This window comes from Brachyistius frenatus, unplaced genomic scaffold (genome assembly GCF_029030835.1).
Source record: "Brachyistius frenatus isolate BFR_SWC_R1_liver_20210118 unplaced genomic scaffold, ASM2903083v1 Contig_7, whole genome shotgun sequence".
Lineage (NCBI taxonomy): Eukaryota > Metazoa > Chordata > Actinopteri > Embiotocidae > Brachyistius > Brachyistius frenatus.
Window position 1 is genome coordinate 7789713 of NW_027210606.1, and position 25342 is coordinate 7815054.

The 25342-nt window shown below is 40.9% G+C and overlaps 1 protein-coding gene across 1 annotated transcript in view; it reads left to right on the forward strand.

Moving 5' to 3' along the window:
- The first annotated feature begins 5520 nt into the window (after window positions 1-5520).
- frem3 (Fras1 related extracellular matrix 3) overlaps window positions 5521-25342 on the forward strand; it is a 30822-nt gene continuing 11000 nt past the window's right edge. Inside the window, exons 1-6 of the mRNA XM_069689278.1 lie at window positions 5521-10716; window positions 11975-12064; window positions 22559-22705; window positions 23618-23848; window positions 23969-24094; window positions 24494-24745. Of these exons, the coding sequence (XP_069545379.1) occupies window positions 5688-10716; window positions 11975-12064; window positions 22559-22705; window positions 23618-23848; window positions 23969-24094; window positions 24494-24745 (5875 nt within the window). The 5' untranslated portion in view covers window positions 5521-5687. The remainder of the gene's footprint in view (window positions 10717-11974; window positions 12065-22558; window positions 22706-23617; window positions 23849-23968; window positions 24095-24493; window positions 24746-25342) is intronic.

Here is a 25342-nt window from a genome sequence, read left to right on the forward strand (position 1 = left end):
TCACGAGTGATAAGCGCTCAGAATGTGAAGAATGTTCACTACAACTTATGGCAAAACATCCATTAAAACTTCTGTCATTGTGCTGAGAGCTGTGGTATGTTGTAATGATTTAAGTTTATGCAATCCTATTTCCTGATCTATTTTTGCAACAAACTAATGCCAATATTTTGTTAAGTGGAAATGATTTATCACATCATTATCAATATAAAGCTTCTCGTGTTGCATAAGTACATCTTTATATAGTGAGGTTATATTATTGGCCTGTGAAATATGTTGATAAATGAAGTCAAACATGAAGTGTTTGTGCAGACTGTCTGATCCTGGTGAGATAAATGTGATGTCTGCCAGGCTGTGTGGTGAGTTTGAGAGCGACTGAAAAGTGGGAGGAAACACTTTAACGCAGATCCAACTGGGAATATTCCTCAGAGAAAGTGGGAGGTTTTTGAGAGCTCCCAGAAATGTGTTGGTAGGTAAAATGTTTATCGACATTTGCAAAATAGCACTAAACATAAAAATACAGTTGAGTTTGATGCCAAATGTTAAATTTTACTGGATGGTGGTCCTGGATAAAAAAAAAAAAAAGAATTGTCGTCACGGGAGGGGGGGGGGGATGGATATCGTAAACTGAGTTGGACATGCCAAAAAATATGCTTAAAAATCGAATTATTAAATTTGAATTGAATTTACTTCTCCTGTTAAAGTTTATTTCATGAAAAGAAATGAGGATTTAACAAATAAATAACAATTATAAACTAAAAAAAATAGAAAATTGAAAGCAAAATGTTTGAGAAGGCAGTAATTACACTGATCAATGTCAAAAACTGAAATTGTATTTGAGTATTGGAATCAGTAACACCAATTGACACCGATATTTACTGTTTTAAACCACAACTTGAAAAAACTGACTATCACGTTTAAACAAAAAGGCCGCTCACATTGTCCAAACCTAGCTGCCTGCAGGAAATATCCCAGCACCGAGCTGAAAAGCTGCTTGAATACACCTTTCTGGTTCTGGTAAGTAGCCTGCTTCCATATGGTCATCAAATATTGACCATGTATTTGCACATTAGGATTTAATTTCCCACATACTGTCGTAGCTGAGCTGTATGTTAGCGTGGCAGCTGTGTGTCCTCGTGCTCGTCACGTCTCCGTCACCCCTCCGTCTAGTGAGCCACAAAAGTAATTGTGCTGTTGAGCGGAAACATTATAACACTTAAACGTGGCGCCAAAGTGCTTTTTCACGGCGCCAAAAAACTAATTTATGCATAAACTATTGTGTGTGCGGATCCGCCCGAGTGGGCGTGCTAGGGTGACAGCATGAGAATGCGAGCACGTGTGACGGCCGAGGACACCGGAGCAGAGTATGAAGGTAGCAGAGCAGCGTGTGGACAGTTCAGGCTGTTTGTCACCAAATAACTGCAGCTACTTCAAAGATCCGAGCCGAGTTCCCCCGCTGATTGAAGTAAAGGGGTTAAAAACGACCAGGATCTCTTCAGGTGGACCAGCTAATAATATTGCCGTGAAACTTTTGAGTGTCTGATAGTGACTAATGTCTGTGTTTTATTTCTTTCTAAACTTTACTCAGTATTTTTATGTCAGGAATATTATTTATTTAATTGACCTTTTTAGATTTTTTATTTTTTTTTACCCACTGAGATCGCATTGAGTTAGTTGTGAATTTGCTTTTGTAAACATTTCTGAAACAATATTTTGTCATATTTTAAATATAAAATTTAATCCTGATCTGAATTTATTCTATTCTCAAAATGATGATTTAAGAAAACTACATTTTTTTATTAATGGAAAAGAGTATTGATTGATTGAACTGGACCGAGTACGGATACGCTAAACATAAAATGAAAATTCCTATTAAAAGATATAATTTTAATCACGATATAATCCGATTTAAAACATTTGCATCTCATATTGCAGCCATAGATGTTAAAAACAAATGAACATATTTATTTTAATCTCAGATTTTCTCTAGTGTTTGTGGTTATATACTTGCTGTCATGGTTCACCACAGTTACTGTAAATACAGGTTTATCATTTAATAAGTTGTTTTATCTTTTCTTTGCTACTTTCTTAAGGAGAGAGAGAAGAGTAAACAAGAGAGGAGGTAAGTTTTTATTGTGTAGGTGAGTGAGGTGGATTAAATATTGTATATAAATATTGCCACGGGTGCAAAATTGCCAAGGTTATAACAAGTCAACTCTGAGAGGATATGAATGTCTGTGTCAAATTTCATGGCAATAAATCCCATACGTATTAAATGTTTTTGTAAAAAAAATGTCACCCTCGTGGTGGTGCAGGAGGTTTTATCATCTTCTGGGGACTATGAATATCTGTACAAAATTTCATGGTAATCCATCCAGAAGCTGTTCTAGATATTTCAGTGTGGACCAAAGTGGAGTACAGACTGACCAACAATGTTTAGAAATGCTCTTCTGTTCACACTATGTCAAACGTGTAATGACAAGCAAAGTGTTTACTGACGAACTTTCCATTCTCTTTCCTCTGAAAATGATGAAACTCTGGATCTGACCACATGGATTTCATCTTGACAGACGTAACAACTGCACTGAGAGAAAAGAGAGTAAATCCTGTCCTCTGTCTGCATGGCTGTTAAGGATAAAGAGGTGGGATCCACTGGGGCTTTGTTTTCCATCTATCATGAGGTCATTAGTGCCTGCTGTCATCACGAGCTTCCCTCTGAATGAAAAGTTGATCCTGGGCAGCCGAGCCTGGCCTCGACCCAGCTTCCCTCTCTGTTTACCTTAAACACTCATTAAAGGCATGTCGCGTCTTTAATGTCTAAATTGGACATTGGCAAGTTAATGGCTTAATAATTGTCGTGCTGCGACTCCAGAGCAAATACACTGAGAAGCTGCTTTCCACTCACACGGTTCTGTACATGGAGAAGTGCTTTTATTTGTCATGTTTAAAGCTCAGGAATCACTATCCATATTTATCTCATTATCAGAATGATAAGTTTCAATGTTAGGGCTCATTCTTAACTATTAGAGGAACGTGAGTGAAATCTTGGAGTACAGAGTAGAAGAAGCTAACTGTGTTTGTTTCTATAGTTACACCATTTGGTGTGTGTGTCCCATTTTTATTCTTGGCTGCTCAAGTAAGGAGGGGAAGATTTATTTAGAGGATGCAATGAAAAGTGTGATACAGAATGCCTGGATGCATACGGCATCTCTGCTATTTGGCCCACGCTAAGAGGAGGGTTGCTGAGTGGTTCACAGTGTTGTCCTAAAAGCATTACCATCCCCAATAAACAGAGGCACTTTTACAGAATAATAATTGAAATTGTTGAAGGTACACTATTAAATTCAATGTACTCTTAAGTAGGTGTTCTACCTTCAACAAATGTTCAGCCTTAGATTCATGTGAATTTGTGAGATTCATTAACAGTGCTTAATTTGATTAATTTACAGGTCTGCCAATTTGTTTAAAAAGTGTAACTGAAAATTAGATTTGTGCTGATATGTATAATAGCAAATGTATAATCACTGACATTTTTCATTGTACGTATTTTGAGTGACAAATTGAGTGATAATACATCAAACATGTCAAGCATTTCAACTGAAAGAATAGCGTAAAAATGTTTGAGCTATGCAATTGGATCACTTCATCGAGTGTGAGGCCCAACTCAAAAGATGATCCATAAAAGGCTACTCGGTATTTTTATCTTAACATGACCTTGTGCAGCATACTGAGTACACATTCTCACATTCTCGCTGCATCCAGTGTGACTGTTTGATTCCTCCACGCTGTGCTTTGACAGTATCACTGCAGAAAAAAAATGCATTTCAGTGATCTTCCTTACTTCTTGTTAACATTGTTCTGTTAGAACTCTAGTTGATTCATCAGCCCATATTTTCTTGCTTCAATGGATATGGTTTCGAATTAAAGGTGGGGGAGGGAGGGGGGATTTTCCCCGGTTTAAATCTTATTTTAACCTCACAACAAGCAGTGAGCCACCAGTGAGTCATCATTCCAAACTAATGCTGAGCACCCTTGTAAAAATAAATAGTTTAACATTCCAGCTTAGATTCCAAAGTTTCTAAAATTACCAAATATATGAGATATTTATATAAAATGATACACAAGACGTCTCAAATACCATTCAATGACATGTTCTTAAAAGACATACTTTTGGGTTTGGACAAAAAACAACAACTGTGTGTGCATTCATGAAAAAGTTGGGCACAAGTGCGAAAATATAAATCGGTTATTAAACAAGACACATTTTTATAAAAAGCTTGTGTTCGATAATTTATCTCATTGTAAACATCAGGTCAATTCAGTGAAGATTTAAGGAGGAACAAAGGAAATGGAAAGTGGGGAAAACATTATGTTAAATTGTTTAGTGACTGCTTTGCTGTTTATTGCCAGGGTAGACTTCATGTAACCAGCTAAAACTCTTGGAAAAAGACAAATGTCTTGAGATATATTTGACTTGCGTTGTCTTTTCTCTGTGTGTGAGAGACCAAACCGTTGATGCCAGGTTATTGTCCCTCAGTCTTAGACTAATGGCTGCTCCGGTGCCGAGATGTCACGACCTCAGAGACACTCTGACTCGGGAACAGAATACAAACCTCTTCAAAAATCCTCATTTCGCACAGGTCATGGTCATTATGAACTTGTGCATTTTTGTGTTGTTGTTGTTCCTTTTCCAACAATCCTGCACAATTCAAATATCTGTTTGCATTTAATCTAGATTTCTTCTCTGATATACTGGGAGCTCAAATTAATCCACTTTACATTTACATTCTGCATATCATCATTTAACAGAGAGTTTTGAAAGTTATGCACTGCAGAATGTTTTTTCTGTACACAGTGTTACTAAAGGAGTGCAGGGATGACAGATTTGACCATGACACAGAAACTTTGATGTTACTATAATAAGGGATTGCTTACATCATCCACATAGTTTACACCTTTAAAGACACTTTCATCCTCTCTGAAGCCGTGTGTGGAATCACACAGGTCAGATATGATACATCAGAAAACATAGCTGACTTCAAAGTAACTTCTAAACCACTTGTAGAAATACTTGACAAGAATCAGGTTCATACTTGGAAAGTTTTTCTTTTATCCAAAACAATCAGTTGCCTTAAAAACATTTAAGGATATTCTGTTGAAATATTATTAGATTTATAAATAATGGACCATAAGACCTTCTTCTATAACTATTTATCAAATCAATAACACACAAACACAAGTTGTCAAATTTGTTAAAATCAGTGTGGCCGGTGGCCGTGTTTGTTTACTGCATGGATTCCTTTTTTAAAAAAAAGGTTAAATTAGTTTTTGCCCCCCTTTTTTCAGTGAGAGAAGAAGAGACCCTTGAGTGTTGTTGGGGCTGCAGTCTTGTCCAATGGCCTTTCTTAAATTAGCCATGGGGGCCAGAGGCTCCCTCCCTGCACTGACAGAAGGAGGAGCCTCTGGCTGTCACTATCTACTGTTTCATTATTACCTGCACAGCCCTGCAGCACTCACCACACTTGTGTCTGCGTGGCCACACAGAAACAGAGACAGAGACAGAGGACAGATTCCAAGGCCTGAACCATCAGAGACAAGTTTCTTTTTTCATGCTTTTTCCTCACCCAGGAGAGAGAGCTCCCCGCCGCTGCTGACTTCTTAAATACATTGCAGAACAACTAGCAGTGGACATGGATGGTTGTCTGCAAAGTTTTCAACTTTGTAGAAAGTTGGCATTTTGTAAATGGCTGCTTGTGACTTTTTGTCTGAGCTGCTGTTTTGCCTCAGTATACGCAGAGCCATTTGATCCAGCTCACCTCTATTACCACAGGTCTGGACCTAATGAAGACAATATCATCATCGCTAACAATGGGATCAGGGTACCCTTTGGAAGGTCTGTGTTTCTGGACCCTGTGAATGACCTGGTGACCGAAGTGCAGCCTGGTGACCGCTGTCACGTCACAGTTCTGGACAATGACCCGCTGGCCCAGAAACCTGGGATGTTGACCCCGAAAAAGTTCCCCTGTATGTTTGGACCAGATGAAGTGAAATACACTCATTTTGGATCCCGGAGCCCCAGTAAGGATCGCGTGAAGCTCCAGCTCCGTTACGACTCCCAGACAGACACAGTAATCATCCCTTTCATGCTGGAAGTGGAGGTGGTTTTTCAGCAGCTGGAGATCCTCACCAGGAATATGCCCCTTAATGTTGAAAAGCTCAACGGAGACAGCAACCTCATTGACAAAAAGGGTCTGGAGTTTTCCTTTGAGGATGGCGTCACACAGTGTAAAATCGCCACTCTGGTGGGCGCAGGAGGTCTTCCCAGGTATGGCACTCTTTTGAATAACCCTGCCAATGGCCAAATGGTTGACTGTGATGAGTTTGTGAAACAGGGCATTCGCTACAAACATACTGCTCAAACCAATTCACCAAACAGAGACTATATTCCAATGATGGTAGAGCTGCAGGATATTGAAGGAAACACAATAATGCAAGAGCATTTCCAGATGATGGTTAGAATCAGAGAAGGTTCAGAGAACACCGCTCCTAAACCCAGCTTTGTAGCCATGATGATGATGGAGGTTGATCAGTTTGTGATGACAGCTATTACGAGTGACATGCTGGCCGCTGAAGATGTTGAATCTGTCCCAGATGATTTAATCTTCAACATTACTTCCCCACTGAGCCCTCTGCAGGGTTATATCATCAGCACAGATGATCAGAACCTGCCTATCACCTCCTTCTATCAAAGGGACATCAAAGACCTTAAAATAGCTTACAAGCCACCCTCAGAGGACTCAGAACAAGAGAGGATTTTCCAGCTAGAGTTTGAAATTGTAGATACTGATGGCTCGGTGTCTGATTCCTTTGCTTTTATGATCGTGGTAAAACCTATGAATACCTTGGCTCCAGTCGCAACCAAAAATTCAGGGCAGTTATTGTTTGAAGGGCAGTCCCGAGCTCTCTCCAGCTCCCAGAATTTAGAGATTAGTGATGAGGATAACCTGGAAGACGTGAAAATCACAGTTGTTGATGGCTTAAAACACGGGGACCTGACTGTGCTCGGTGCACGCAGGAAATTATTCACACCTGCCGACCTAGACGCTGGCATTGTTGTGTACCAACATGACGGCAGTGACACCTACAGCGACAATATTATTTTTAGAATGACTGACGGCAGTCATGAAGTGGAGTTTTTGTTCCCTATCACTATTGCTCCCACTGATGACGAGCCTCCCATTATTAATGCTAACACCGGCCTGGTGCTGTTTAAGAATGAAATTATGCAGATCTCTCCCTTCATCCTGAGCGCCACAGATATTGATTCAGAAGACTCCACTATTAAGTTTATCATGGAAGCACCGTACTCCACCGTAGGGGAGCTCCTGCTTAGGCAAGTAGAGCCACCCTCGGACCCATCTCTCTGGAAGTTCAGCGAGACAGATGAGATGTTTGAACAGGTGGTGACTGAATGGTTTCAGCAGGATATTCTTGATGGAAAGCTGTTCTATCGTCACGTTGGACCCCACAGCACCACAACTGTGATCAATCAGTTTGTGTTCCGGGTCCAGGATGATAACGACCCTCCTAATCAATCAGGTGAGCACATGTTCACCATCAAAATCCATCCGGTTGATGACCTACCTCCAGAGCTTGTCCCAGGCACCAGCCTTCACATGACAGTCCAGGAATATGAGCTGACACACTTCAGGAAGAAATTCTTGTGTTATACTGATCTAGATTCAGAGGACAGAGACCTGAAGTATACCATCACTAAGCCCCCGACTGACACAGATGACAACAACCCAGCCCCATTGGGTGAAATTGTGCTGACTGACAGCCCTGACATTATAATTACAGAGTTTACGCAAGCCCAGGTTAATCACCACAAAGTAGCTTACAAACCTCCAGACCAGGAACTGGGCATCACTCCAAAAGTGGCTCAGTTAACATTCATTGTGGAAGACACAGCTGGTAACACAGCAGATGGACTATTCACCATTTTCTTACAGCCCGTTGACAACAAACCTCCAGTTATTACGAACACAGGGTTCAGTCTCATGGAAAGAAGTACATATATTATCACAAGGAAGGAGCTTCATGCCACTGACACTGATACAGATGATGAAAATATCGTCTTCACCGTGACCCAGAATCCTCGATATGGGCAGCTGCAGTATTTGGGCATTCACATGTCAAACGGCGAAACGTTTGTGCTTGAAGACCTCGCAAATAGCCGCCTATCTTACATCCACGGAGGAGAGGAATCCCTCAGTGATGTCATCAAACTTTCTGTGAGCGACGGGTTCCATGAGGTACCCATTACCATTAAGATCACCATCGAGCCGGTGGATGATGAGACCCCTACGATCATGCTCCCAGCCGGCCTACTTGGATCCTCCATCGATGTCCTGGAGAATGGAGCTACGGAGATTACAAGTAACGTCATTCAGGGCCGTGATGATGACACAGATGACCTCATGCTCACTTTCATAGTTGAAGAACCTCCCAGACTGGGTGAAATCCTGGTTAATGGTGCTCCTGCTGAGAGATTCACCCAGGAGGACATCATTAACGGCGTGGTGTTGTATGCTCACACATTCGGTGAAATCGGTCCAGTCAAAGAACACGACTCCTTCAACCTCACTCTTTCTGATATGTCAGATCAGTGGGTCGTTGGTGGCAACAAGGTCCAAGGTGTGACAGTTTATGTCACCATCCTTCCCGTTGACAGCATCCCACCTATCGTCAGTGTCGGAGAGCAGTTCGTTGTCATAGAAGGAGAGAAGAATGTCATTACTCTGGACCACATTCAAGCGGAGGATGTTGACACTAACATTGACGATATCTTGTGCACCATCATCGTCCAACCAACATCTGGTTACGTGGAGAACATCTCTCCTTCCACAGGTTCTGAGAAATCAAGAGCTGGGACAGCCATCACTGCCTTTACCATTAAAGATGTTGCCCTCGGTCATATCTACTACGTCCAAAGCATCCACAAAGGGGTTGAACCTGTGGAGGATCGTTTCACTTTCCGCTGCTCAGATGGTATTAACTTTTCCGACCGCCACTTCTTCCCCATAGTCATCCTTCCAGCCAATGACGAGAAGCCTGAGATTTTCATCCGTGAGTTTGTGGTAATGGAGGGCATGAGTCTGGTCATTGACACACCAATTCTGAACGCGGCCGACGCTGACATCCCTGGCAATGAGCTGCACTTTGAGATCATCAAAAACCCAAAGCATGGCACAATAGTTCAGCAGCTCAGCACTGGCAGCGGCCCTGTAGAGAGGTTTGACCTGGAACAGATCAAAGAAGCATCCAACATTGTCTATGAACATGATGACTCTGAGACCAAAGAAGACAGTTTCAAAGTCAGGCTTTCTGATGGAAAACACAAAGTCGAGAAAACAGTTCTCGTCATGGTTATTCCTGTTGATGATGAGACACCAAGAATGGCTATAAACGACGGGCTTGATGTTGAGATTGGAGAGACAAAAGTCATCAGCAACAGGGTTTTAAAAGCGACTGATCTTGACTCTGAAGACAAAGAACTAACGTACATTGTGCGATACGGCCCTAGCCAAGGCTACCTTCAGCGTATCAGCAAATTTGGTGACGTTTTAGGAAACATCACGCTGAGAATGAACTTCACACAGGACGAAATCGACAAGCAACTCATTCAGTATGTACACACAGGCCAGGAGGGAATCCGTGACCTGCTGAAATTCGACGTCACAGATGGTATCAATCCACTTATTGACCGTTACTTTTACATCAACATTGGGAGCATTGATATGGTTTTCCCAAATGTTATCAACAAAGGTGTGACTCTCAAAGAAGGGGGAAAAGTAACTCTTACCACTGACCTCCTCAGCACAACTGACATCAACAGTCCTGATGAATACCTCAGCTTTAGCATAACAAGAGCACCGAGTAGAGGACACTTAGAGAGCACTGATTACCCAAGTGTTCCCATTTCCACCTTCACACAACTGCAGCTTGCTGGCAACAAGATTTACTACATCCACACCTCTGATGATGAGATGAAAATGGACAGCTTTGAGTTTGAGGTGACAGATGGTTACAATCCTGTCTTCCGAACCTTCAGAGTGTCCATCACTGATGTAGATAATAAGAAACCTGTCTTGACTATAAGCAAACTGGTTTTGGAGGAGGGAGAAACCAAGCTCATTACACCATTTGAGCTGACAGCTGAGGATCGGGACACCCCCGACAACCTGCTGCGCTTCATAGTAACCCAAGTGCCCGTGCACGGCCAGCTACTTTTCAACAATACCCGACCAATCACCTCCTTTACCAAGCAGGACTTGAACGAGAACCTTATCACCTATAAGCACGATGGCACTGAGACCAACGAAGACAGCTTCTCTTTCACTGTCACAGATGGCACTCATACCGATTTTTATGTCTTTCCTGATACTGTGTATGAGACACGCAAGCCCCAAATGATGACCATTCATATCAACACAGTGGACAATGGTGTGCCCCAGATTTTGGTTAACAAGGCTGCTGCCTCACTGAAAGTCCTCCAAACAGGGCACCTTGGTTTCCTGATCACAAGCAAAGTCCTTCGATCAGAGGACCGAGACAGCCCCCAGAAAGTCCTGAAGTATTCTGTTTCTCAGGCTCCCCTGCATGGCTTCATCGTGAACACTGCGCTGGGTAATGACAGCATCAAGACCTTCACACAAGGTAAGCTAATGTCACACCATTAAATCTCTTTAACATAATTTCTTAAATTTAATGTGCACTAACGGATTTTGACATTAATGCTGATGATGAAATATAATGACAAAGTCGGCTCAATCATTATGTGACTCTGCAGTTCCCTTCAGTTCTGGGGACATTTTATCATTTTTTAGCTCATTGTTTTAGATTTATGGCCCACAATTTTACTGTTTGGTTTTCTCTCACCACTGACACCCTGAAAACGCAACAAGTCCTCCAACGCTCATGACCATACAGGCTGTTTCTTCCTACTCTCAAATACGACCCACAGAAGTGTTTGGTAAATTAGCTCACCTGGTTATGTTTAGGCACAGAATCCACTCGATCAGGGTTAAGGAAACATAATGGTTTGGATTAAAATGATGACTGTGGTAAAATTACTATTCCTCAGAGTTATGCAGCTTTTGTCATCATGGCAACAGTAAACACGGTTTTAATAAACTTTCCCCACTCTGAACTATCAAACCCAACCAGCCTCCTTGTAACAATGAAAAACTCATCACATAAAATTCATGTGAACTTGAAGACCCCTATAAGTCGCTTAACTTCAAATCATAACTCTGTTCCAGCACCAAAAAGCAGACAACATTAGTAATTAGCCCATAAACATAGTCGAGTGGCTAAAAAGCCAGAACCTTTTCTCAAGATTTGTTGGAAACCAAAACGGAGCTAAAAGATGCACGAGTATTGCACATTGGTCACTTGGCGAGACACACACCTCCAAATGAATGTTAATGCTTTGTATCTGGTGGATGTGTAAACAGGCAACAAGGTCTTTCTAATCACTTGAAATCACTCATAACAAACATATGACAACTAATGATTTTTCGTGGGTGTATATGATGAAGTTAAGATATCATAATTGAATGCAAAGGGAAAATAATATGTATGCATTAACAACATGAATGTATTCCACTTGTATGTATTCTAAAATAATAATTGTATATTTATACTAACAGTAATGATATGATTTCTACTAATCATATGATGGATCATAAAACAATTGTACAGTATATTTTATGTAAGCAATATTTGTCACTAAATATTTGGACTTTGCTTAAAATGATCCTGAATGCTTCAAAGTTCATTTCTCAAGTGGCTCATATCCTTTTAATTGCCGCCTAAGGGCTGTAACTAAAACCTTGTAAAAGCGGCTTAGTCGTCACAGTTATCTTACCGTTTCAGCTAACACTCCATATGTCTATATTTGTCATTCCAACAGCTGATATCAATGACATGAAGATCTGTTATGTGCTGTTGGATGGAAGCAACGCCACAAGTGATATCTTCTACTTCGAGGTTGAAGACAACGGTAGGAACCCTGTAATATTTAATACTTGTGTGCAGTGACACCAAACTGGGGCCCATTACTGAGGATTAATTTGCCTGAAGGTTCATCTGCCTTTTAATAGCTGCTTAAAATGTAAACTTCCTGCTCTCTGTAAATCACCCAAGTGTTTGCAACACAAAGACTTAATGCAGTTGGCCATGACTGACACCCAGTGAAGAGGCGCCATCTCTGTTCGCCCCACTGGAAATGGTAGCAAGTTTAAAGAGTGGGTCAAAGGGGACTTAAGCCAAACACTGACTGTGGGTTAGTAAAAGTGAAAGACTAGCACATTCTCTAAATTTTATTGTTCATGAACAATAGGATCCTTCCCCCTAGGGTGCTTCTCAGCGCTTTCAAATGCCACCTTTCATCATCTGGTTGAAGAAACACAATGTGTAAAGGTGGGCATAATAAGATCACGTCTCACAAACATGTTTCCTCTTGTCTTTTCAACAATCTATCATTGTCTGTGATCAGTGACATTATTTTCTTAATATCATATAAGCTTCTCACCTCTTACCGTTCAATAGATTTAACTCAAGCAGCATACAAAATATAGCAAATGCAAATCAATAAAATGCAACTGGTGGAAATGCAATCAATGCCAAGGGTAAAGTTTAGTCTATAATTACGCTGTATTGAAGGCCATGTTAGTGATATTACCAACAACAAGCCCATTGAGGAGGAAAGACCAGGAGGATGTGAGTTTTGCCAAGTTACAATCTTTTCTCAGCAAAGTGAATTCTCTGTTTAGCCTCGACTGGATGCCTACTAATTAACTCTTTCCCCCAGATTGTGAGTGATGAAGGTCGTAATTTATTTTAATGAGGATATAGCTCTGACATTGACTGTTGTTATTCTATAATTTAAACTGTAGACCAATATTCTTGGTAATATTTCTTATATTTGTAACTTAATGAGCTGCCATAAGCAAAGCATTCCTGTCTTTAAGTGTGTGTTTAACCACAGGAAGGGAAAACAAAGGCTTCAATTAGCTCAACACTCCTTCTGTTTGCATACTCACCTTGTTTAAGCTTCCAGCCAACTCAGCTGGACCAGGTGCAGTGGTGCATACTGGGACATAAAACAAAACCGTGTTTCTGCATGACCACGGTTCACGTGTAAAGGGCACATCACAATATTCACCCTTGGCTCACTCCACAACATCCGTGTAATTAATCTAATACACATGTATTAATGCACATAACAGCTATAAGATATGCTCACCAACGCACATATGCAGAAGCACACACACACACACACACACACACACACACACACACACACACACACACACACACACACACACACACACACACACACACACACACACACACACACACACCAAAGGATAACAGATAAAAGCAAGATGAGCCAGGTGGTGATCACTATGGTGAAGTGTTGAAGAGGTGACTGCTAGGGGAGATGGTGTTATCCTGGACATGTAGGGGCATGTGGGTGGAGAGCACGCTGATGGTCAGGTTATCTGCTAATAAATCTAAGTAGGTGAGCTGTAAGTGTGGGAAGCAAAACTCTGGGTCATTAGAGATTTGCACCCAAGATAACCCACTTAAATTGACCTCTGGTGGGAAACTTGTACATTAAAAAAAAACCATCAAAATGTGAATTCATTCAATTAAATTAAGGGATACATAGTTAAATAGAAGTGTTTGCTCCAATGCCATAAAAGATGATAAAGATGAATCATTTTAAAGTCTGGAATTGATCAAAATAGTGGCTGACTCATTGGCGATTTCTCTGCTAGAGAGTCAAAGACAGTAAGACAATGAATGAAGTTAGTCCGAGATCGAAACGGAGACCATCCTTTAAAAATCAATGATATTATAGGCTATAAACCTCCTTTTGTAACCAGTAGTCATTTTTTAACCCTTGAGTTTAATCATTGTGTTACCATTTCTAAACCCATTTGGCAAAGTTCTTGTCATACACACAGTGGCCTCACGGCCGGAAATACCCCTCAGATGCTCTGAGATGGGGATCAGCTTAAGGGTCTTAGCAGCTTTTAAAGGATACCTGCCACTACATGCACTGCAGCGATGCTCTTTCCCAAGTAGGTCAAGAATACACACTCAAATCATTAACATATCCTCATGGAGAAGTGTCACAGTTTGGCATACCTCTATAATCTTCATAGACTCAAATGTTGCCGACATGTGAATGTACATGTGTTACTGCAAGTGCGTGTATCTGCAGATACAGTACATCAAGATCATAATCACAGACTTTAACATGCAGTGTGTGAAGCAGCAACAATGTGTGTGGCCAGGAACAGCTGAAGTATGGCTGTCGTAACGGTGTAACAAGTGTGTCTTAGTAAGAGGTCAGGAGTGGATGACCAGTTTGACACCGGGGTCTCAGTGAGGGCCTGGTGGTCACTGCTTTAAACACAGTTAGTAGAGCTGTTAGCTATGAAATCTCTTCTCCAAATTAAAGTTAAGGAAATCTTTGACAGATTCATACTTATGTGAATAACAAATAGTAATAAAAAAAAACTATTGCACCTGAAATCCTGAATTCACAGTTTTAAAAGTCATACATTTAAATTTAAATTTGAACTTGCTACAAGTTTTATGAGTAGAAAGATCTGCCCCAAATGCTGAATTGAGCAATGATAGCACTGCTTCTGGGGTTAATCTGTGGTGGAGATTGCAGCAGCTTTTCACCATGTCTTGAGAGGTTTGGCCATGTGGCTCCTGAAGACACACAGAGACCCTGATCGCAGAAATCAAACCGTTTTGATATGAAAGCTGCAGAGAGGTGAACGCGCTGACTGGGAGAACTAGTTGTCTTTTATCTTGAAATTCTAACTTTATTCTGTTGTGTTTATTTGGCAACAAAGGTTAAAGTAGAAAGAAAGGAGTGCAGCTACTTTTACTTTTTTAAAGTTTACTATTCTGCATATTTTAAGCCTTTATTTGACAGTGGCAGTTGAGATTGAAAAGAAATGAAAGGAAAGCAGTGGAATAGTAGACAGCAAACATCCATCCATCAGTCCGAGCTGTGAACTAGAGACTCACAACTCAGGGCATTGTCACTCATGAGGAATGCGTCCTACTACTTCATCATCTTGAATAACTGACGATTTCTCGCAAAGTATCTTGAACCCTCCAGTAATGACGGCTGTGACCTCAAACACGAACTGTAGTTGAAGTTGGGTCATTCTCTCTGTCTGTTGAAAATTGTTATTGGAAAAGCAATGACCTGCGTGCAAGTGACCAGGTCAGAAACCCCCTACAGCCGTTCAAAGAGTGGGACACTGAAGTAATAAATACTTGTTTTTACAAGTGAATGCACAGTGTGCATATATCCTTGTCCATCACGTACGGGCCAGCAGGCCACAGGCTACGTAAAGAAAACCTTTCTTAGTGTCAGACGTGTTGAGACGTCTGCAGGTTTGTTTGGTTCTAAGTCTTAAGAGTTGTACAGTATGTAAATATCATCTCTGAAGACTTTGGAGTATATTGGTCTTTAAAATATTTCTAATTATTGGCAATCTTAGATGCAAGTCTTAGATTTTATTGTACTTCTGATCAAACTTTCCTGATTAACAGACAAAAAAGAAGGAGAGAAACATGAGCTTTACATTCAGATAAGTTGAAATGGTCTCAGTGCTTTTTCCAACAGCAACAATCTAGTCTTCCAGCTCTGCAGAGGGATCATAGACCCTGGTGGGTTGAGTGTTATGTGATCATTCAGACTCGGAGAGAGGAATGCACTTCCTCGGAGACTCCAGACTCCAGGGCCACAGACAGAGCAGGGCATGGAAGTGGAGTGGTATCCTTAGCAGACAGGTGTGTACGTGAGAGGGAAGGCTCCAGGGGGATCCCCTTTCAAAGACTGTGGTCGCCCCACTCCCAGCTCCACAGAAATCCAACCCAATCTCCGATAGCCTGATAACCAGTAGACTTCCACTGTGGAGGTGCCGGGTCTGGAGGGGCACTTCCCCAGAGGGTGTCGTGATACCAAGATAAAAGACACAAGAAGGAGGAAATGGAGAATAAAGAGCTACAAATAGATATAGGTAGACGTTTGTCAATTCACTTGAGTTCACTAAGTGTACTCCTGCACAGTGGGATTGCATGCTAACTGAGACGACCACATTACAACCCGACTTCCTAACTGTGTTTTGGGATCTTACATGTCACTCGTGTCAACAGTCACCAGGAGATTTACTGGCTAATGGTGCCACAGTCGGGACCCCCTGGGACTTGAAGAAGCTGAAGCCTCCCAGTCCTCCTCCTCCACCACACCTCACTTTGTTCTCATTGTCCCTCCTTCGCCTCCTCTAAGAACCCTTCAGGGTGCTACTCTTCTTTTTCTTTGTTGTGTTAATCTGTTCTCCTTTTCTTTCCTCTCAGGGTTTTCCCTGTCCCTTTTAAATGAACTATGGTTTCACCTCATTCTCTGGATCTCGTTCTCTTTTTCTTCAGCCTTGATTTATGGTGGTTGGAGGGGCTGCTGGGGTTGGGTATTATGATGTATTGCTACACTGGCTATTCTTATCTACTCTCATATGGCAAAGCTGTTCCTGCCCCCAGGCAAGCTGTCATTGAGTTACTTGCACTCTGTCCCTTTTTTTTTAATTTTTTTTTTTTTTTTTTTTTAAAGCCTCACTAGCAACATTAATGGAAATGTTAGTTTGTATGATCGTCAATCTGTCGATTCGTCCACCACTTGGCTCAGACTGAAATGTCTCAAAACCTTTGAATGGATTAATATTAGACATTCACGATAGCCAGGAGATATATCCTCCGGGTTTCAGTAAACCAGAGATTTCCAGTAGGGCCTGTATGAGGTGGACATTTGTGGTTTTAGCTGAACTGTCCCAACAGTTATGGTGTCGATTGCTTTAGACATTTGTGTCCTGTTTGTACCATCATCAGGTCCAGTTCTTTGGTTAATGTCCAAAAAGTTATTTTCTCATCATCCTCAGCTGTACTTCGTGTTAAGTCTTAATCAGCAGATGTTAGCATGCTAACATGCTAAAATATGATAGTGAAAATGGACAAACTACCGCATTTCTTTCATATTCATTGCATATTCATTGATGTTTATATTGTTATTTTGAGCTGGCTACATGACTTAACATCTGCATGTGCAATATATATATTTTTTTTAATGTCTGTCATTCTCACCTCTTTATTCCTAATTCTACCCTAAATATTGTGTCAAAAGATAATAATTATCTGCCACATTTCTTATGCTATTAGATTTCCCTAAATGTTGCAAGCATCTGTGTCACCACGCCAAGTGTGGCAAGCAAGGGTCAAATAGGCTGTGGCTTTCAGGCCCTGGGAAATTATTTGTGGAAGCAATATGGAAGCTTCTGGTGCAACTTCAACTACTGCTAAGGTGCACAGAGAAGGAAAAAGAAGCAACAAGCAGTCAAAACTGCAGCCACACTTGCAACATGTGGAACAACCCTGATGAAGGCTAGAAGCCGAAACACGCTGGTCTCATATTAAAGTTGTTCCGCATACTGCAAGTGTTGTGACAGCCTGTGAAATTATTTGCAACATCCTGCCGAGATCATCTCAGTTTCTTAAACAGAAGCAGCAATGGAGACACTTTGATGTGTTGATTTACAGCACATGCTGCGACTGTCCAGAAGGAATGACTACAGTTATTAATACATCTAATCATGCAGCATTCCTAACATGAATTCCTTGGAGAAGAAGCTACTGTAAACTAATCTCTTTTTTAAAAAAAATCTCCTTCTTTACTTACTGAAAGAATCAAAGAAGAGAAAAGGTTCACATTTGTCTGTTTACATCAATGTTTGACATCTCCATGATTTAATAGACTGTACTTAAAAGCAGTGATATTTAAATACTGAGCATAGCTGACTGGAACCTCCACAGTATTTATATGAACAGGATGATTGATGAGGAAATGCATTAATGGTGATGCCTGTCACTTGATGAGGATATTCATAGAAGGTTGCTGTTCCTTGCATCATGCTGGTGAACGTCAAAGCCTCATATTGACCTTCCTCTCCGGAGATATCGCCAGCCTGACCCACAATCCCACTGCAGCTATGTATGGTGCAGGCACTGCACTGCTGTGTAAATATGGCTGATGAAGAATGTGCTGTCAGAGGTCGCTGCTGAAGGGAAAATCTGAGGCTGTGTATGTTGTGATGTTGCTTTGCTGACGCAGGATACATTGAATCTCATTGGCCAGGTGATTCAGCTGTGCTGTGCTCACTTTGTGATGATTTTTTTGTTCAATTCTGCATTAAAAATTTCCTCATATTCCCATTGAAGGTTTGAAGATGGGCTCACTCAGATTCTAAAATAGAAAAACGTTATCGTATGTCTTTAATATTCTCTGCCTTTGCCTGTCAGTGATCAGCATCAATCACACTGAAGCTAATTTATTAAATAGCTGCTAACAGGGACATTTAGAAATATATGTATATGGCCAATAAAACTTTTCATCGCAGCAGAAATTATGATTGTCAGTTTGAAAAGCTAATGGAAATGTGAGCTGAGCCAGAAGGCTACTGTGTGTATTGAATTTTATAGCTGATCTAATATAGTATGTGTCATAAAACATTTTAATAAATTAGATCATCAGTCATATCTAAAATCATGGCAGACAAGTTATTTTGATCCTTACATTTGCATCTATTTTAGTCGGAGGTCTTTCATTTTCCATTTTGAACAAATTTCCATCTCTTTCTGGAGCTCTGTGTTTCCCTGGGAAGCCTGGCATCCTGATTGTTTCTCAATTTGTTGGGATTCATGCCAGCTCCAGCCTCCATTTTTGTCTGCGTGTACAAAAGAAGTCAAAAACGAGAGATTCTCCTTTCTGACACTGTCGAGAACAATGTGGAGGCAGGCAGGGAGGCACGCCGTGGTGGTAGATCTGGCCCACCCAGACTCTGGCCTGCTGTCCCGCTCAGTTGTTCATCCCCTGTGCGAACAAAGCCGACACAGGGAGGAAGGGGAACACAGAGGGGGAGGAGGTCTGTGGGGTACAGCTGTCACTCTTCTCCACATAATCTGGGAGTCTGGCGGGAAAGAAGTGTTTGCGAGACATAGAGAGACAGACCGACAAAGACTTGAAGGAGATTTTCGCTTTGATGTTTTTAGCCAGAAAACAGTTCAGCTTGTTTTATGTCCTCGTGACTTAACTATGGGACTTTGTGTGTTGAAAAGTGATCGAGATTACTCATTCTGTAAGAATGTGTTGGGAAGGCTAAACATGTATTTTGTACCAAAAAAAAGATATGAAACAAAATATTTAAACAACAATGGCAATAGTTACCCTAGATAAAAGTAACCACATGTACTGCTTGTGCAGCAAAAGAAAAACACCTGTTGGACCACATGCTGTAACATCCCCACTGAGAGGACGATCGGCAGATGCTCTGGTCTCCTCAGTCCCGTTGGCTGAAATTTATATTCATTCAGTTCTGAGGGTTATTAACCACTTACAGAAAAAAAGGAAATTTAACATGATTTTAAAGGTTCATTATTGACCTTTGAAAAAGCAGTTCAACAAACAGCACAAGATGAGCAAACTGCCAGCTGATGCCACAAGAAAAGTCCTTAAACAACTCGCCATATCCACATTAGAGCCCGATCATTACTGGATTGTTAATATCTATATTAGGGAGTAAAAAGAAGATTCCGATGTTGATATGTCAGCCAATATTCTTTATTATAAAGTATAAATAAACAACAAAAATGTGCATTTATCCCTCAAATGTGGTTTTTAAACACTTTACATTGACCTGGAATGGAGGCAGCATATTTTATTGTTTATCATCCACACTGACATCAGAGCACGGAAAGTTAACTTCACTACGAACTAAATAATTCAACTATTTCTACATTAATCCAAGCATCTTTTTATGCATTATGTTCTGTAAAACGTTTTTATATTGGTCAACTTACGCAATGAAAGCGATATATCTTTGATAAACCAACATTGGCTGAAAAAAATTGGCCATCCGATATATTGGTGATGCTGTAATTCACATTATGGCATTTTCCACGTCTATTCCACCTTTGCCCAGAGTTTCCATGTACATATCAGGTTGCACTGACAGACACTGAAAGCTGACACATTTTATCAGCCCTTTTTTCCAATCTGTCACTGCTAAGTTGAACCATTTCTTAAGTCAGGGATCGAATACTTAAGTAGAAGAAGATGCAGAAGTCCGTTTTAGCCATTGTTCATTCTTGTCCATTATTCTAAATAAATGTTGTAAGTATACATATAGCACTAAGTTTGTATCTTAAAAAACAAAAATAGACAACTATTGCAAATATCACTTTTCCCTTTCTTTTGAACACAATAAATATACCTTGTTTTTGGACCATTGGGGTCTGACAGTCTTTAAAATGCCTGTGGTTAATAGCTGTGTCCTGGTCTGATTCATAAATACTCCATTGTGTTACTCCTTGCAGTAATGCAGAAACCTAAAGCTGCCTGATTGCTTCATGCCAAAACAGAAGCAGCTTTTTGTCTTGGCCATGTTCATTTGATAATCCTTGATGATAGCCACGGACTAAGCTTCTCTTCGTATCGGCTCCAAATACGGCCGGCTGCCAGGACACACATTTCCCGGCACAGACACAGTCTAATAACTGAAGTTTGTCAAAGACTTTCGTTTTTTTGAGACTTCAGTCGGGCTGGAATAAGGGACATTTTTTGAGTGGAGACAAGGAGTTTGTTCCCTCTTGAGCGCAGATTGAGCACAAGTCTGATAAATCAGAAGGACATTTGATTAGCAATTTAGATTCTGCTCAGAATACAACAAAGATGTGTTTTCTAAAGTCGTTTTGTGCATGTTGTGTATCAACACTGGAAGAACTTTGGAAAAACAGACGGGAAACATGTTTCCAATATTTTTAGCCCGTGACTTCCCCACTGGGCTCGACCACTTTATGTTGCTTAGCCTAAAATCCATTTATTGTTATCAGTTCCATCTGAACTTGCTTCTGCCTTTTGGTGAGCGTGGTTTGTCCCAGTTGTGACTCGGCCTGCTTTGGCTTCAGTGTTGACATGTGGGTTTGAGGAAGTGGCCCCCTTCCCGTCCTGAATACCCACACTCAACCCCCCAAGTGTTTTCATTCTCCCCAGTCACCCAGCATAAACACTGCAGCCTCTTTCTTCGTCACTGAGGCAAAACTGAGCTCAACGCAGATTCATTGTGTGGGTAAGCGGAGGCTCCTTTCCATTGTTCTATGTTTGCTTTTTTTTCATGCTCCTCAAACAGGTATAATGTCTAGTTCACCCTTGTATTTTATTATTTCTAAGGCCTCAGAAATAATACAATTATTTGTTTTAAAAAAATACCACTGAACTGCTGAACATTTCCTCTGACTCGATAAAGTTGCTTGACTCCTCTAAGCATGTTCGGCAGTGTTAGATCAACGGGACTGCTGTCAGTGTGACCAGCAGAGCAAAACTAAAAAGAGACAGCCCTTTCTAACCTCCCTGATCCAAAGAATCCTCCGAGCCTGACTCGTTTCACATCAAGTCACAGGTCACTAGGCTCGTCTCACTGAAGGATATGACACTCGGCTGGGTTGCCGCCTGTGTTAAAAAACATATTCAGATTATGCTGCAGAACCTATTATTTTAAAAATCTCTGAAGTGGTCAGTATCAAGTCAGTGACCAAAAACTGATCTGACAGTTAGAGGGATTACATGAGTCATGAGATAGTGTGGATTAAGGTTCGGGCCTTTACTTGCGGATCAGTGCTAGATGACTCAGAGATTTTGATATCTTTAGTCAGGTGTTTCGTTCAGATGTGGTTTTGTTTTGTTTTGTTTTACAGCCACTGCCTTTTTTTCAGATAATACAGATCATAAAGTCTGCAGGCTCAACAAAAAAAAGGATTGAAAACTGATACACTGCACAGAGTTTAAGTTAAGGTTATTGGTTTAGGAAAGAACAAATAGTGCTCATTTGGGAAAACCAGCAGTATGTCACCCTTTGCAGTCACTGTTTGAGGTCACTAATGCAGCAAACAAAACCCTGCTCTGCCCTGAAAACACCCTGCTCGCACTTAAACTCTATCTTCTTCAAAATGGAGAGGCCAATTTACAGGAGGCCAGTTCATTAAAGAAGTAACACTGTGACTGACTTTTTCTCATAAGCAGATGGTGTACAGTATTTCTATGTTTATTTGTGTCCTGTTGAGGGTTGAGAATTGAGAATAAAAAAGCATTAAAGGCGGATGTGAATCAGCAGAAATAAGAAGTAAGGCACGTCCTCTTGAAGTTAGATTTAGGGAAGCCCGGGTATTAAGTTATCATGTTTCCCTTCCAAAATTAAAATGTCCCTTTGATTCCTTTTATCCTTGAGCCCGGAGCAGATTGCAGTTTTTACGCCTTGCAGACTCTTGATATGAACAATATAGATTATTGTGCATTAGAAAGGAGTTTTGAATGCAGTGCTCGTACATTAAGCTTTTTTTTTTTTTCTGTCGTAAGGTGGAAACAAACTAAAACCTCAGCCATTCCGGCTCAACTGGTCCTGGATCTCTCTGGAGAGGGAATACTACCTGGTGGATGAGGACGCCAAATTCCTGGAGGTGACACTGAAACGCAGAGGCTACCTGGGAGAAACCTCCTTCATCAGTAAGTGTTGACAGTCATTTGTTTAGCTTCTAATGATCTGAATTGATTAATTTATAACTTTGTGTTGTAGAACTTAATGACAAGTTTATTCAAAGATTTTAGCATAATTTGCAGATTTTTTTTTTTTTTTTTCATTTTGCATTCACACTAGGATCTAACATTCTCTGTAGCCTGGAACTCATAAACTGATATGTAGGGTGACGATACTACACAACCCCTTATTAAGATGACATTTTAACAATGAATTATTGCCCCTTCAACTGTCCCCTCAGACTTTATTGTGTTATTTATGTGTCATTCAAAGGTCAGACCTGCAATAAAACATGAGCATAACCCCCTTACTTATAATCTATCCAAATTCCTTCAAAGGCTGCAGGATGGTCTCAGCTACAGTCAAACTAAAGTCAACACCACACAGCCATGTCCTTAAAGGCGCAAAGCTTTTTTTTTCTTGTTTGACTGCTGCTTCATTTCCTTTCTTGTCTGTGAACGTGGTTCAATTGAAAGCACGTATAAAATAGTAAAGGTCACGACGAAATGTCAGCATACTGGTCAGTTTGGCTGCATGCAAAAGTTGTATAACCGCACACATTACCAGCTGCACGACTGCCTTTAAAGATGCAAGAGGCATACAAGGACCAAGATAATATTACAGATGCAGACTTTAACCTTGTAAAAACTCAAGAAATCTGGTGGAAACAAAATACAGACCGCGAGCTGTTATCACAGCTTCAGTTCACTTTCCCTCGATCTAAATCGTGATCTGTATTGTTTTAAAACGTTGTACTTGGAGATAACTTGTATATAAAACACTGCAGAGACACTGGGATTAAATATTTCTGTCTGGAGCTTAAGTGCCACTAAAATCCCCATTCGCTTAAAGCCCAAAACATTTACAACCCTCCTGTTCAGGTATTGCAACTAAGGATGGCACGGCCGAGAAGGACAAGGACTTCCGTGGTAAAGCCCAGAAGCAGGTCCAGTTCAACCCCGGCCAAACTACAGCAACCTGGAAGGTGAAGATCTTCACAGACCAGGAGTTCGAGACCTCAGAGGCCTTCGAGATACAGCTGTCAGACCCAGTCATGGCGGTGCTGGAGTTTCCTGACACCGCAACAGTGGAGATAGTGGACCCTGGAGATGGTAGGAATCTGGTATTTTAGTCATTTGGGCAAAGCCTTACCATTATAAATGTGGCCTGTGATTATTCATTTATGATCAGTGCATTTATGAATCACCTTTTTTGCTTTTCTTCCAAAACAGAATCGACTGTCTTCATTCCTCAAGCAGAATTTAAGATAGAAGAGGATATTGGAGAGCTGTTGGTGCCGGTCCGACGTTCAGGAGACGCCAGCCAGGAACTGATGGTAGTTTGTTACACTCAGCAAGGTGAGATGAACCGGTTTGTAAACGACGTTGACAAATTCAGGATTTATGACAAAGCTTGCTGAATGGCAGTGTTGTATCCAGCGTTACATGTAAACAATGAAACAAGATGGTGCTTCAAATGTCGGTAACGGGAAAGTGCAGCAATTCACTTTATCTTTGACGTGCATATTTTTTTTTACTGTTGTCTATTGATTCTACCATACTTAAAAAGTTGTGGAATTTGACTACATTGCTTTGATCATTATTTGTTTATTTTATATTACAGTAACCTTCTCTATCTGCATGTATTGAATTACTTTTCCCTCTTTAGTCCTATGGCTTCATGCTGCTAGAATGCTAGAACGACTGAAGTTTCAGGACAAAAGTTCATCCCATCTCTCTGTTCGTACAATCCCTCAGCCACGGCCACTGGCACTATACCTAGCACTGTCCTGTCCTACTCTGATTACATCACCCGACCTGAGGACCACACCAGCGTGCTGCGTTTCGATAAGGATGAGCGAGAAAAAGTCTGCCGCATCATCATCATCGATGATTCCCTATATGAGGAGGAGGAGAGCTTCAACGTCAGCCTCAGTATGGCCATGGGCGGCCAGTTGGGCGCCAACTTCCCGAGTGCCAAAGTCACCATTATGGCAGACAGTGATGATGGTGAGTGGAGTCGTTGTACACCTGTGCACATCAGTACTGCCTACTGAGGCAGGCTTGTTCTGTTGCAACACTTTTCCCACTCAAGGAAACCTAAAGTGTCTGGATTGAATCAGTTAATGGATAGAAGGACATACAGCAGGACAAAGAGAACGTCTATGTCTATAATCTCTAAATAGATAAACAGAAACATTGACCTCACGAAATGATTGCATAATACTGTAGATAAGTGTATTGCTAGTTTCAAAAATGTCCTTTCATCTTTTTTAGGATTACCTGCTACCTCCAAAGTTAAATACTCACATTTTCATATTAACAAATAGATGAAGTGCATCTTGTCTCATTAAGTACATTCTATGAGGATACTAAATAGACCAATGAGATTATTTATAATCAGATTACAGCATTAATATGCAACGGCAGTGATTCATCCAATTTGAGAGATCATAGTATATATTTGCAAAATAATATTTTCACATACTAACTTCTGTAACTCTAAATATTCGTCTTGGTACACTGGTCTGAGTATAATTATCCAGAGCCCCTTATTACAAGTGCCATACAGTGCAAAGAAAGGAGCTCCCATTTGTATCAAAGCTG